Source organism: Micromys minutus (genome assembly GCF_963924665.1).
Source record: "Micromys minutus genome assembly, chromosome: 22".
Classification (NCBI taxonomy): Eukaryota; Metazoa; Chordata; class Mammalia; order Rodentia; family Muridae; genus Micromys; species Micromys minutus.
The window spans coordinates 41,684,953-41,700,541 of record NC_137957.1 but is presented as its reverse complement, the minus strand read 5'-3'; the positions used below and the strand labels follow the sequence as shown (position 1 = coordinate 41,700,541).

Sequence of the window (15,589 nt, the reverse complement as noted above, 5' to 3'; positions counted from 1 at the left end):
TCTCCAGAGTTCACAAAATGACACAGTGAGATACGGAGCACCGAACTCCGGGTGGTCGGAAAATGCAGCATCCACTCCTAGTCTGACCTCTTGGACCCTCTGACTCTACATTGCACTCAGAGAGGGACCGGGCTCAACTCCATTTAATCCAAACCACACTGTGAAACTCTTCTAGAGTTTTAATTACTAGCCATAAAAGAAGGCATACTTTACTTACTGAAGGCATTTTCTCAGGCTTTTCTTCTAGCTTGTGTATTTTACATAGTAGTTGCAATACAAAATGTGTTTGAGCCAGTGTATACTTGTATTTCCTTCATCCAGGAGGTGAGGTGGGGGCGGGGTGGCGGGGGACTGGTCTGGAGCCAGTCTGAGCTATACTGTAAGACCCTGTATCAAAACAAATGTCTCACTGTGTGAGACATAAACAAAAACAACAGCTGTCTGGCATTTTAACCCTTGCCCTCAGGAAGCAGAGGCAGGTGGATCTTTGAATTCGAGGCCAACCAGGAATAGTAAGACCTCACATTTTTAAAGCAAATAATTCAATCAACAAGTGGGCAAGTTAACCAAACACTTCTCAAGTGGGGGAAGATATGAAATCAGAACCTTACATGGCAAGATATTCAAATTAACCTGGCTATACAAAAGTCCTCAGGGAGGGGCAGCTAATAAGTAACTTTTAACAAGTGTAGGTTACCTAAGGGATACATACAGAGTTTTTCAAGTAATTCTACATATTTAAAGTTTAAGTTACAAAGATGGCTATATTATCTCCTAATTAAAAATTCAACACTAATATCAAGTTACATTATAAAATAAAAAAGAGGGCCAGAGAGATGGCTCAACAGTTAAGAGTTGTTATGGGGCTGGTTTTTCAGAGAACCTGAGTTTGAATCCCAGCAACTACATGGTGATTCACAAACATTTTAACTCCAGGCCCAGGGTATCTGCAGTGGTTTAAGAATTCCTCCTGTATAAATATATTAATATAATCAATATAACATTAATAAATATAAGCATATTCCTATAAAAGATGCTTCATCCGTAATCGATGGAACTGTTTGAAAATAATTAGGGAGTGTAGCCTTGGAGGTATATCACTGGGAGCTTGAGCTTTGAGGCTTTAAAAGCTCACCCCATTCCCAGTGCCCCACCTCTCTTTCTCTGCCTCATGCTTGTAGATCAGGAAGGTAGACTCCCAGTTACTGTTCCAGAACTATGCTCCCTACCATGATGGGAGACCGTGAATTAAATGCTTTCTTTTGTATGTTGTCTTGGTCATGGTGTTTTGTCACAGAAATAACCAAGATATGATCCAACCCCTCTTTTGCCTTCAAAGGCACTGCATGCACATGGTACACCTATATCCATGCAGGCAAAACATGTACAGACATAAAAAACCTAAAATAACTACCTAAGTGTTCCAAAGAAATATTCTTCAGTAACAATTTTATTCCATGTAAAACATTTCCCAAAAGAAATATTAGTATTGTGTAAAAAATAAATCAGGTAAAGCTGCGAAGGTATCTGACAAAAACTGCTTTTCATTACTTGAGTGACTTCTGTGTCCTCCAGTCCTTTTGAAGTCATGCCACTCGAGTGCAGCACAATCAGGAATGAGGTGTTACTGCTGATTCACGTTTTACAAGTGTGCTTTAACTGGATGCTATCAGCATTGGTATCAGCATGAAATGTACTTTGTAATAAAGTCCTACAATTTATACCCATCATGTGCACACACATATATAATCTGAATGAACATTCAGCCATTTAATAAACTTCATATGATTTATTTAAGGATTGCTGGTTCCAGATAATTAAAAACCACAAACTGTATGGCAGCAACTATAATACATACAGAGATTTTTAGGAGTTTTATTATTATCACATAACAGTGGAATATACTTTTTAAAAATACAAATGACGTCTATAGCATAAGGCTCTGTGGTAGAATCAGCAAGTTAACAACAGACATCAGAACGGTTCCAAAAAGTGAGGTGTAGCCTATTAGAGTTGACTCCTTCCTTCCTACTAGTGACTGATTACAGACACCAAAATTTCCAAACAAGGTTTCTGGGACGTCTAGAAAAAAATTAACTGTAGTAATAACTAGCGAGGTCAGACATCACAGCAAGCTAACATTGAACCTGTTGGTACCCAATGGCTTGCTCATTTTTAGACTTTACTATATACTTAAAACAATATGGCAGAAATCTCAAAAGTTTACTCATTAAATATAGTTTAAATATTTTTTGTACAAATCTCCTTTTGAAAATGTAATTTATATATGCCGCAACCTCAGAAGTTTGAACTGAAAATCAAGTATGAAGGCAATAGTTGAGAATATCGTGTCAGAGTGCTCTGTTTCCTGTACAGACCAGTACATAGCTCTTCTGTGATACAACATGGAAGAAAGTGAGCCTAAATATATTCAAGTAAAGGCAGAAAAATACACTGCTATTTGAGGCAGATCATGCTAAAATATAACTTACAATGATTAGTTTGCATGTAAAATGGTTAATAATGTTTTTTAAACCAATGGAATTAAATATAAGTTAAATTTTGCAGCATTTTTCCTGTACTTTTTCTAAGCATACATTTCTTTGAAAAATAAGACTGGAAAAGCGAATGACCCAATCCTTTGTGTTACCGCCTACTGCCTTACAAATGCACACAAATTAGCACAGCATCAAGATTCTTCCCTTTCAATGAAGACAAATGAAAATGAAGGTAGTTAGCAAGTGGACTTCCAGTTACCATCAACTCAAGGTTTTTAATAACAAGATTTACAAGCCAAAATAAAACATCTGATTTAAAAACCGCTGTTCAGGATAATTAAGTTGTCCTTTTGCACTAGTAAGGACTGGCTCTTTAAAAACCTGAAGGAGTTTGTAATAGGGAGAAAATCCTCCATGCTTTAAAAAACTCAACTTGTTGGATCCACACAACTCCTGTGCTGGCTGGCATGGAAGCAGGTGTTTTCTGTCACAGAAACAAGCCATCTCCACAGAAGCAGTTTCTCCAGGCCAGCCTCATACTGATGTAAATCAGCCTTCCCATGACCAACACTGCAGTGACCCTCCAAAGGCAGCACGGGACGCCTCACCCGAAAAGATCTTTCAGATCATTGCTAGCTGAACTGCTACTGGTCATAGTAGTTGGTGGTGGCTGTGCAAAGTTCTGTGGGCTGAAGAAAGGGTTGCCCTGCATACCAAAGGCAGCCTGTCCCATCACATTGACCTGTGTGCCCATGGCTGCACTGCCCATGCCTGGAGAACCTTGAGGAGGTACAAACTGATTCAGCCATTGATTTGGTTTCTGTTGGGACAGCTGGTTCATGCTAACCTTGGGTTTCTGAGGGCCAAAGAGATTATTAAGGGCAGACATATCAGTTGGTCTCTGTTGAGTCTGCTTCACGCTAGCAGGAGAGATACTCAGAGGGCTGAAGTTTGACATAGTGGGGGGTGCTCCCAGAGTCATGTTCACGCCAGCTGTGCTTGTGCCACTGAAGAAGTTCTGGTTTGGATTGACTGGCATGTTGAACCCTGAAGTCTGAAAGCCCATGTTGGCATTTAGGCCATTGGTCAAATTTCTCTTTGTATTATCAATTGGTGTAGAAAACATCATGCTGAGGCCCATGGAAGGAACCGAGGTGAAGGTACTTGAAGCAGAAACCTTAGGAGTGCTAACAGAAAGGCTGGTCAAAGACGACATGTTTTCCATCAGTGTGTCTGTCAAGTCCTTAGTCTGAAAAATAAGAGCAAATTACTTTATCCCCAAGAAACCCAAATTCCTTCCCAATCAGTAACCATTTGACAAATCACATGATAAAGAACAGATTACAGTCAAGCTGATGATCTACACCAAGTCTGAGAGCTAGCCTGCGGACCAAATAATGACTCCTACGTATTATTAGACGGCTTACAAGCAAATCCTGGCAATCGATTTGATGATAGCACATGGTAAGTTTACAGGAAAAATGCTCCCAGGACAGAATGGCATTCTTCTCATTAGACTGGTCATAAACAGGAAAAAATTGTATTTTTTTATTTTGAATTTTATCAAGATTTCTGGAAATTTCCTTTCTCTGTTCTTCTATAAGTATCTAACAGTTATTCTTGATTTAGCCCTCTAAGGAAGCTGTAAGAGAGAGGTGATGAGAACAGGGAGTAGTTAGTGAGAGCACCGAGATCCAGCAGTGAGTGCACTCTGTGAGCAGGGTCCTTGAGGGCAGCAGCGCTGCACCGGGGCGAGCCGTGCTCCGCACAGAGGGAAATCAATGCAGGCCATGGGGTGCCTCTTCCTAACCTACGCTACCAAGCCAGGTAGAACTAGAAGCCGAAGACAGGCAGCTTCTTCCAGATGAGAAACACTTAAGGGCCTGAAAAGAACACGTCTGAAAATGGCACTATTAACCCACAAATTTTCTGAAGATGTCACTAGCTCCCTGCACTTGCTCTTTGGTTGCCAGCACTGAGACTAAACATGGCACTGCACGTGGGGCAGGTGGCTTGAGCTGTCACTCATAGTACTGTGTCACTTTGCCCTTTTAGCACATCTGCCCAGCACTACTGTTTCCACCCTACTCCTTACTAGTGAGCATGCTTGAAACTGCAGAGACACGAACCTGTTTGACAGGAGCGATGGGAGTGTGGACTTGGGGCTTAAGAGGCTGCTGACTTTTCAGCTTCTGTGCCTGCTCCTGTTCTTTTGCTAATTTCTGCTTTTCTTCAAGTGTTAGTGACCCCTGAAAGGGAAGCAAAACAAAACAAAATTCAGCCACAACTTAATACCCCATCTGGAAAAGAAGATTTCATCTGGGGTCAGATACATGTAGCACAGTTGATTAAGCAGTGCTTACGACTTAGTGAAAGGCAGGTGTTCTAGTGTTGGAGACCCTGAATCTACCACATCTGACCTCAGGGAAACTCTCGGTACCAGCTGCAATGTGTCCAGTATAAAACAACTTACAACTAGAATTACTGATTTCAACTTTAAAATCTTAGTCTGAGAGTTAGTGAGTCAGCCCTAGTGGCACAAACCTGTAATCCCAGCTACTTAAAAGCCTGAGGCAGGAGCATTACAAGTTCAGTGATGGGTTGCAGAGCACAAGGTCACTCAAGTCAACTTACAAGAGATGGTGTCTCAAATCACAAACGTAAAGAAGTTAGAGGGATGACTAGTGGGAAAAGCAGTTGGAGAACCTCAATTTGGACTCCAGAACCCAAGTAATGCCAGACACAGCAGCGTCTATGATCCTAGCATCCTACAGGGATACACAGTAGAAACAGGAGAATCCCAGAAAGCTTGTAGAAACCAGCCCAATACACAGGGGCAAACAAGTCTTCTTGTCTCAAAGTAAAGAGCCAGCACCGTACCTATCCTCTCTGACCTCCACACACACAACAGGTACGTGCACACAAACACACACACAAACACAAACACTCCCACATGTATACACACACATATACACAGGTGCACAATGACAAGCATATACCACAGCAGGTATGTACACACACACACACACACACACACACACACACCAAAACAGGTATGTACACACAGACACATGCTTGTGAGCACACATACACACTCACACACATAAACATGTAGCTGTTTGTTTTCTCATGCTAATTAGGTTCCCCAAAATACCTGCTTGCAGTGTCCTACATGTAAGGCTGAGAGACCCTGCCCCTAGTTGGTTTTGATTGGTAAATAAAGTTGCCAGCAGCCAATGGCTGGGTAGGGAGACAGAGGAGGAGCTTTTGGGACTCCTGGGAACTAGATCTAGGAAGGAGGAAGGGAGAAATCTGCCATGCTGAGGGTAAGAAGATCCAAGCTGCTATGCCTGAGAGGTGCCAAACAGAGAACACAGCTGCCATGCAGGAGTCAGGGGATCAAAACCCAAGAGGGCTACATGTCTGGGTCTAGGCCAGCAAAGATGGAATAGATTTTAGTAAGTAATAACTTGGGGATATCAGAGGATGAATTAACCACATGGAGGTTAGAAAGTGGCCCAGCCATTGGTCTGTTTAAGGCATATCAAAATATAAAGGCTGTGTTTGTGTGTATTTCATTCAGGAACCCAGAACACTAGGGCAGGTAGTGAGGAGTGCCTGCGCTGCCGGAATCCATTTGAGTAGCAAGAATTAAATACACACACATACATACATGCACACACGCTCACATACACGTGCACACACATGAACACACACACACAAAGAACCAAATGAGATCACTCAGCAGGGAAAGAAGTGTGCCACCTAGTCTAATGACCTGGGTTCAATTCCAGTGTCCTACACTGTGGAAAGGAGACAAATGACTCTCAGTTTTTCTCTCATCAGCACGTAAGTGCTCTGACATGCATACATAATATACCCACATACAAAATAAGAAACTAAACAAATATGATGTCAATGTCTGCATCAGGTTGATAAATGACTTTGCATTCATGTATTTCATTAACAGCAAGCTCATATGACTTTTTTTTACATTTTGTAAGCCTCTGTATCCAAGTGTCAATTAGCTCTGTGCACATAGATATATGTACATATAGAAATATGATAGATAATCATAGTTTGTAAATAAATACAAGAATGAACTCAACAGTAGTAGGATATTTATTGTGATTTATTGGATACTAACCAAAATTTTAATAGGAAAGTATTACCTTATAGTGTACTATTCAAAATCATAAGAACAGCAAATCTTTAAAATGGAAACTGAACAAAACCTATACTCAAATTTCAGGTTATTTATAAAGTAAAATTGTATTTAATTTAAATTTTTCTTTAAAATGTCATTCAGCACTAATAAGTCATATCAGCATTTTATATATACTCACTTTTATTGTATTTTTGCCAAAAATGTATAACCTGGGCTTGGTAAGATGGCTTAGCAGGTAAGGACACCTGCCACCAAGTGTGATCACCTGAGTCTGATCCTCAGGACTCACATAATAAAGGGAAGAAGTGCCTTCTACAGGTTGACCTCTGACCTCCAGAGGACGTCACGTACATCAGGGCATCTACATGCTCACATATCAGATCCTCACACACTAAGTGAAAGAGGAGGTAAGTGAATGCATAGCCTAGGGTAACTGACAGATATTCTTTTGAACATGTCGAGGTGAACAAGCTGGGGCGGCACAAGCCTGTAAACACTGCATGTGAAGGTGAAAGCGGGGGACCGGGAGGTCAAGGCTAGCCTCTGGTTCCATAGCAAGTTCATAGGACTAGCTGGGCTAGCCTCTGGTTCCATAGCAAGTTCATAGGACTAGCTGGGCTAGCCTCTGGTTCCATAGCAAGTTCACAGGACTAGCTGGGCTAGCCTCTGGTTACATAGCAAGTTCATAGGACTAGCGGAAACAATATCAGAAACAAAACAAAACAAACAAAAACCAACTGAGTGAATATCTGAAGGCCATAAACATTAGGTGTCACAACAGAATTAAAAACAAAACAAAACCCAGAAAGGCAAGGCAGCTGGGCTAACAAGGAATGGATAATGACTCAGTATTCACTCTGATAGGAATGCAGTAAGAAGAGAGTTCAAATACTGAAAAGCTGGAGTTGAAGCGATGGCTCAGTGGTTAGAAAGGGTGCACCTGCTCTTCCATATCTGTTCAGACTCACAACTCACTGTAACTCTAGCACCCGAGGACCCAACACCCGCTCCTGGCCCCTGTGGGCCTGCACTCATGCAAACAACCTCCCACCAGCACAAACACACACAATCAGTTACTGAAAGGCAGTAATGCAGGAGACATAGTCAGTCGCCTAACCACACGTGATGGCACCCTGCAGGCAAAGTCAAGCCATGGACACAGGGGTGGGAGCGGAAGTCAAGTAGCAAAGTAAAATAAAAACAGCTTCTACACACTCCTGCCCAAGACATATTTCCTTGAAACTCTAGGTCGTGGTTTATAGGAAGCCTCACAATAGAACTTTTACGTAGAGAAACTTACTCGTTTCTGTTTACCCTGCAGCCCATCTTCTCTACTTTCTGATTCACTGCCACTGAGAAGGTCCGTTCCAATGTTGTTAAAGACCTTATCAATCTGCTGAAATACAAGTCCAATACTTGAAGACATTTCAATAACAAAGCCATTTGTTCCTTAAAGACTAAGAACTCTTATGAGGACTCTCAGACATTTCCTGTAAGATAAATGTCCTCTGACCTGACTAGTGGAGGGTGTCACTTTTGTCTCTTCAGAAGTGCTCATTTGATTCCCTATGTCCAAAGACCTGCAAGATAGATAAAATTATGGAAAAGTTGTTAAAAGAAGCAAACATTAACTTCATTCCTCAGCTCAGATGTTTCCATTGTTTTCTACTGTTAATGTCTATTTGCCCAAATAATGACAACAACTCGATGTCATCATCTGGGGCCACGAAAGCTTGATGACCTGAATTCAACTCCCAGAACCACGTAAAAGAAAAGCCAGAGGTGGCGGCATGTGACTGTAAATCTAGCAATCCTACAACATGGGACAAAGACGAGAGAATCTGCTGGAAACTCCGGGGCTAGAAGCCTGCAGTGCACAGCACACAGAAGTCAGAAACCCTGCCTCAACAAGGTAGAAGCCAACTACAAGCTGTCCTCTGAACCACCCTTGATGCTCTGTGGCATACATGCATCTGCACTCCTATGTAAACATCACACACACACACACACACACACACACACACACACACACACACACTCATTCTCCCTCTCTTTCACTCTCTTAAATACACAATCAATAATTCTTGAAATGTCTGCATATGTTTGTTTTGTTTGTTTTTGAATTCACTGTTTATCATTTGGGCCAGCAGGCTAGAGAGATGGCTCAGCAGGTAAAAGCACTTGCTATACCTCCAGATGGGCTGAGTTCAGTTCCCAGTACCCACACCAGGTGACTCACACATACTTGTAACTCTACTTCCAGAGGCATCCAATGCCCTATTCTGGACTACAAGGGCACCCACATGCACATACACAAACATACACACTGGTACACACACATACGTGCAATCGATAAATAAACCTTGGGGGAAATATTTAAACCAGTGAGATGTCTCAGCAGGAAAAGGCACTTGTAGCAGACTGACAACCTGAGCTCAGTTCCCTGGGCCCCACAGAGTGGCAGGAGAAACTGAGTCCTACAAGCTGTCCTCTGACATCCACATAGGTCGTGCACATGCCATACACATAAAAAACATGAACAAACAAAAAACCTTTTTTTTAAACTTAAGATTTACTAGAAAAAATATAAAAATTTAAAACTTTAATAAAACATTTATTAGTGAATATACCAGTACGCCATGAGACATAAGTCTGTTTATTACTGTTGAAGATTTTAACGCCTGAGTTTGTGATATAAGCTAATGATTAAGTTTAGGATATAAACAATAAATCCTGTGATATGGCCAGATTTATGGCTTGAAAAGGAGGAAGGTTTCAGATAGGAAACAAAAGGAAAGAGCTGCTTTGTCCATCCAATACAAATACTAAATATTAATGTTTTGTCTAAGGCTAAAGGTTCATGTTCAGTATGTGCAGGGCTCTACATCCAATGACGAAAGTCAAATGTTTCCACCTGAAGTACATTTCAAACATTAATTTTATGACCTTAATGCATCAAACCTCACATATACCTACAACACAGAAAACAGAGACACCAGGGCTTTTTTGTCTATCGTGAGTATTTATCTCCTTAAGTCTTTACCTTTTACCGGGACAGAAGCTAAAGATCCTTTATTTTTGAACCTTGCTAACGATTCATACAATTTTCTGACTTTCAGAAGTCTCTTGAGGTATCCTAAACTCAGGTGTTTTACACTGAAGCAAATAACATAGTAAACGTTTGACTTGAATATCAATAGCATTTACAATGAACAATTTCCATCTTTGTCTTCTTTTGAATGACAGTGTTTTGCAGTAATTCTGAAAACCCCTCTAACAATAAAGAGGCAAATGGTATCTTACTACATGCTTCCATATACCTGGGGCTAGAGAAGAGATGAAGAAATCATAACATTGGGATCACAGATCCCAAAAACACCAGTGTCCTTGTTCTTGGTGCTTAGCGGGCTGATAATACCACTGGCTGATTCCAACAATAGATCTTCTCATGTAGATAAAATGCTAAGATCATTTCATATTCCTTCCACACCTGCACTCTATTCTCAACACCTCCCTATTTTATTGAATTTAAAATTACTAATCTGTCGAAAATTTTTAAATGGTTCATATATAATCAAATGAAAAATCTATCAGTCTTCCTATTCAATACTTCAGAAAACCAACCATGAGCCATCCTGAACTAACAGTCCTATGCTGCACAAGTGCAGCCTGCTCACCTCTGCTGCTCCTGCATTATGTGAAGCTGCTCCAGCTTAGTCCTGTGCTCAGACTCCAGTCTGCTCAGCATCTCCTTGATGACAGCAATGAAGGAGCTGAACTGTCACAGTAAAGATGGATACGGTGAGGGCACAACGCCTTTGCAGCTCGTGGAATCAATTCCAACAACACAGAGACAATCCCAAGGGAGCAGGACTCACACACACAGCCAAGCACACAACATGGGCAGTCTGTTAGCTGGGCGTGCCAGAGCACACATCCAGCCACGGAGAGGTGACAGGATGCCCGGTAAGGCTTTACATTCCGGAAAACACATCTTAACGAGTGCCACGTCTCTGTTTACCTAACAACTACTACTCAGAGGCTTTAGGCACGTTTACTACTGGCAGTCACACATTGATAATTTGTGCCAACTAGAAGAAAGTTCATTTTAAAATACTTAGAAATCCTTGTTTATTCATAAAAAACAATTGGCTAAAATAAACTTGTTTTCTGAAAAGATAGTCGAAACAAACAGTTCACAATTCTACTTTAATAATGGAAGTTTATAAGAATGTGCACACACATCCTCTTCCTCTCCCTCTCCTCCCTCTCCCTCTCCCTCTCCCTCTCTCTCACTTTCTCTCTCTCTCTCTACCACCCTCTTAAGTCTCCCATGACCTGAATAAAATCTATTCTGTACTATACCATTGTGTGGCTGGTCCCTCAGGAGGAAGGGATTCCCAACATGGGCCCCCCAGAGGCATCTCCCTTGCCCCCAGGCCTTGCCACACCTCCATGGGCCATATGCCCCCCACTCTCTTCATCCTTCCCCTAACATTGGTGCTGAAACCCAGGACCTTTTCACAACATCCCCACTGCCCTCAGCAAGTTCCCCCAGCAGTGCTTCATCTTATGAGTGATACAGTATATCTGTCTAAGTTCACCATGACTTCCTGCTGGGTGGACTTACTTAAAACTACACAGCATGGTAATAAAACGTTATGTACAAAGCTCAAATAAGACAGAGACTGAACTTGTCCACGGTAATGAAGACAAAACACTGTCAGCCCCTCAGAGGCCTTCTGGTACTATCTGTAGGTTGTCTCCCAACCCGACACTCTGTGTCAACACTATCCTGCTCTACAGTAGCGCGCACTACACAGCTTCCATACATGCGTGAGTGAGAGCGCCCAGGAAAGCGCCTTCCGCATCCAGCTTCATCTGTTCAGCATTCCATTTGTGAGATCCACCCCACTTTCACAGAGCTCGTACAGAACGGGCTGAATGCAGCAGGTCCCATCTGCCAATCTTAGATCTGCCTACAAGGTAGACTTTGGCTATCTGGGAACTAGTAATGGTGGCTTTCAATACTTAACTCTCTGTATAAATATACTCTTTTCTACTTAATAAACTCAGACTACTTAAAATCACAACCAACAGAAGAGGGCACTCTTTAGTTAGGAAGTTTAATCATTAAGACAAACAGAAAAACAGATCACAGCCATGCTAAAGCAAAGGAAAATAACAAAAAGTAGGACTCAAATGATTTCTGCAGATAAAAATAGGCCCTCCAAAATCAGAAAGCGTTTTAGACAGAACAATGTATCCTAAAATAAGTACCTGGGATTTTAAATTTTATTCTGTTCTATTTTATGTACATGACTGTTTTGCCTGCAAGTATGTATGCAGAACATGTGCATGCGTGGTGTCCAAAGAGGTGAGAAGAGGGCATCAGAGCCCCTCGGTCCAATGGCTGTGACCCACCGCGTGGGTGAAAAGAAACAATCCCATGTCCTCTACAAGAGCAACAACCACTGAGACTTTCCTCCAGCCATTTCCTATTGGAAATGTTTGAAAATATCCTAAACCAGACAGAAGATAACAAAAAGCTGCTGGAAACTGTTTTAAGCAGACTGTACTATTCATTTTCACATTCACTGCTTCCTGTGTGCCAACCATAACTTGACGCTGAGGAAGAAGAAAGCTTAGTAGGTTTGCCTTACTGCTTCAAAGGAAGGCTGGGGGCTAACGAACCACACACTTCTTCACCTTCAGAACTCTGCCTGCTCAGCACTCTGGCCGGAGCCCATGCCTTCCTCTCCTCGGACCTTCTTTCTTCACTGTGATTGTTTTCCCCCTGACTAAATCTTCCTGCCCATCTCTGGCTGGTTTCCCGTGTTTCACTGGACAGCAGGTTCGACTGATTTCTCGTGATCGGGCTCTCTGGCACTGAGCGACGACTGAGCTATGATGAAGCAGCAGCAGCTCCAGCCTGTGTGCTCTGCCTGACACACAGCTGAGAGAGAACTACCAACAAGGCATGCAAAGACACTTCTGTAACAAGCTCTGAACATGTCTCCCTTGGCTCAAACATTTACATCTTCAAAGTTAGATACTTAACCTAAAGCATATAGATCTCTAAGCCCATCAACACCACCTTCCTTTATTTTGTCTCATTACTCCTTCTCTGGGGCAGGGAGTCTGAAAATGGTTCACAACCCCCACTCATTTCTACTGTTTATGTCACTGTGACCCTCGGACTGCTGAGTATGGGTAAGACCCACACTTGCTTCTAACCAACAGACTATGACAAGGCTAACAGGGTATCACACTTTCTTTCCTACACAACAAGACACTGACTTCAGTCTGCTGGACAAGGCTGTTTGGGAAGGGAACCGTGTACAAAATTCACAGCAACATCTGGCTAACACACAGCTAAGGCCCTCAGCCCAACAGCCCAAAGGGAGCCAAATCTTGCCAAAGACCATTTAAGCAAACTAAGAACCCTATGCGTCCTCAGATGGACCTTCAAATGAGACCCAAGTTCTTGATTATAGTAACAAATTCACCTAAGCTACAACCTGGCATGGCCAACTCATAGAAAATGTAAGATTAGTTAAAAATAACTAAAAATACTAAAATACTCAACTTATGGTCATTTATGTAGCAATAATATCCAAATACAGTCTGTGACTGTTCATATCGACACACAGACCCAAATTTAAAGTGGAGACAACCTTAACGTCCTTCAGCACCCTGTCCACCTGCTCCAATGAGGCCTTTAGGCCTATCCTACTCTGCAACTTTTATTAACTTCATGGCATGTTTTACTTGTTCTGGCCACCAACATGTGTAAATAATAAAGCACATAATACAAGTTGCAAACAGGGAAAGAAACTGAATACATATAAAATGTCCCACCTGATTGAGGTTAAGATTGTTTTCAATGCTCAGGGGGATGAGATGAGGCAGTACTTTTCCAGCCAGCTGCTCTTTGGTGATTCCCAACTTTTTATGAGTAAAAGTACATTTATAAATACCTGAGGGAAAACAGTGTAATAAGTTTTAGAAACTAACACAAAGTTCATAGAAACCATGAAAATACTGCATCCACAGCAAGTCTTTTTGGACATGGGTGTGGTGCAGCTTTCTTTTCGTGTGGACACAAAGGCCGGCTATACTGTCAGCCCAGGCTTGGAAACAGGCCCAGGCCTGCTCATCCCGAGCTCTTCTGGTTCAATGACCACCCAAAACTAAAGGCATGGTTACTACAATCCAGCAGTGAGCCCTCATCCTTACATGTGGAGCATCTATTCCCGGAGTTTAAATCCAGGGGCCAGGAGCACGCGTCTGTGGGGACTCATCTACACCTCCACTCAGTGCTTCTGAAAGTAAAGCTCACTGCAGTAGCTTTGCCTTTGTCCTTTAGACTACTTTATGGAAGAAAATTATATAGTCATATCAGCCAAGATTATAGATTATATTACTTCTCCTCGTTCTCCCAATCCTGGAAATCAAGTCCAGAACCTGCCCATACTAAGTCAAGTGTCCCATTATAGCCCAGGCCTCTATAAATGACAAGAACATATTTCCTTTGCTGTTAAAACAGAGAATAGTTATATTGTAGCATTTTTCTATTCATTCTACAACTGATTAATGTCATAAACATAAAGTGTGATGTTTTATAGACTGAACATTTCATTACACAACAATTGTACAAAATGATAAAGATAACAAATGACATTAAGTTTTCAGCTACCTAGAATCCCCATGAGGACTGCAGGTTCCTTGGAGGGAATCTGCTGTAAGAAGGGCAGGATATCATCCAGTACAAACCACTTATCCAAGTACTCCAGGATCTTTCCTAAGCACACTAATGAATTCACACGAACCTATTAAAACAAAGAAATTGCATGTAAATTTGTCATGTAAAATTTTGTTAATGTAAAATGAAATATTTAGTGCAAATTTAGTCATCAAATAGACATATGCTAAAATCTCAATAAAAACTGGGTTACAGAAGTCGATTTTACAAAGCGTGGCTTTTTTAACATAAGAAATTTGCTCATTTACTCATTTTCCCAACATGTTCCAGAAAGAACCAGACTGTTTCACTGAGATACTAGTAGATAAAAACAAGGAACAGGTTACCCTTGTAACATGCATTCATTCATTCACCCACTCATCCATCTCTATGCTAAGGGATAAAACTAGGGCCTATTAACCAAGCTGTCAGTGAGCAACAATCCCAGTTCTACAGTTTATATCAGGTCTTTAAAAGCTTTTATATGTGTTTACTAGTAAAATTTATAGGACTGGAGAGCTGGCTCAGCTGTTAAGGGCACTGACTGCTCTTCCAGAGGTCCTGAGTTCAAATCCCAGCAACTACATGGTGGCTCACAACCATCTGTAGTGAGATCTGATGCCCTCTTCTGGTGTGTCTGAAGACAGCTATAGTGTACTTACATATAATTAATACATAAATCTTTTTTAAAAAAAGATTTAACTATAAAAAGGAATATATTCCACCAAGTGGGCAATTTCACAGTGATTCAGCTACTTTACATAGGTTCAAGTCATTCTTAAAACAAAATATTTTAACTGAAATTATCCATATTTATCTATGGCCGTACAATCCTGGATGTTCCCAATCTCATATAAAATTATCCACATCCGAACAGAGTTGTTAATACTTACTAAAGTTACCATTTGTAACCTCCTAAAATCTCTAATTCACTCAACTTTTGATACACATCATACCCTAGATTTAGCTGAAATTGATACATTTACTCACTAACTGTGTTCCTCGTGTCCTTCCACAACATGCATGTGGAAGTCAGAAGATAACTTTCCACAGTTGGTTCTCTTCTTCCAGCAAGTACATTGTGGGGATCAAACCAGGTGGTAAGGTTGGCAGCATATACTGCTACCCACTGAGCCATCTCACTGGCCCCTTTAGCTGGCATTTATGAGGACCAAGTAC

At 41.4% G+C, this 15,589-nt stretch overlaps 1 protein-coding gene across 2 annotated transcripts in view; it reads right to left on the bottom strand.

The window, feature by feature from the left end:
- Positions 1-1,794: 1,794 nt before the first annotated feature.
- SCYL2 (SCY1 like pseudokinase 2) overlaps positions 1,795-15,589 on the bottom strand; it is a 44,603-nt gene continuing 30,808 nt past the window's right edge. The window contains exons 12-18 of one of the 2 annotated variants that reach the window (XM_080935044.1): positions 14,366-14,498; positions 13,528-13,646; positions 10,344-10,444; positions 8,180-8,246; positions 7,967-8,062; positions 4,628-4,747; positions 1,795-3,747 (exon numbers count right to left, since the gene is read on the bottom strand). In XM_080935044.1, the coding sequence (XP_080791170.1) occupies positions 3,103-3,747; positions 4,628-4,747; positions 7,967-8,062; positions 8,180-8,246; positions 10,344-10,444; positions 13,528-13,646; positions 14,366-14,498 (1,281 nt within the window). In that variant the 3' untranslated portion in view covers positions 1,795-3,102. The remainder of the gene's footprint in view (positions 3,748-4,627; positions 4,748-7,966; positions 8,063-8,179; positions 8,247-10,343; positions 10,445-13,527; positions 13,647-14,365; positions 14,499-15,589) is intronic. The other variant, XM_080935045.1, reaches the window with a different exon arrangement.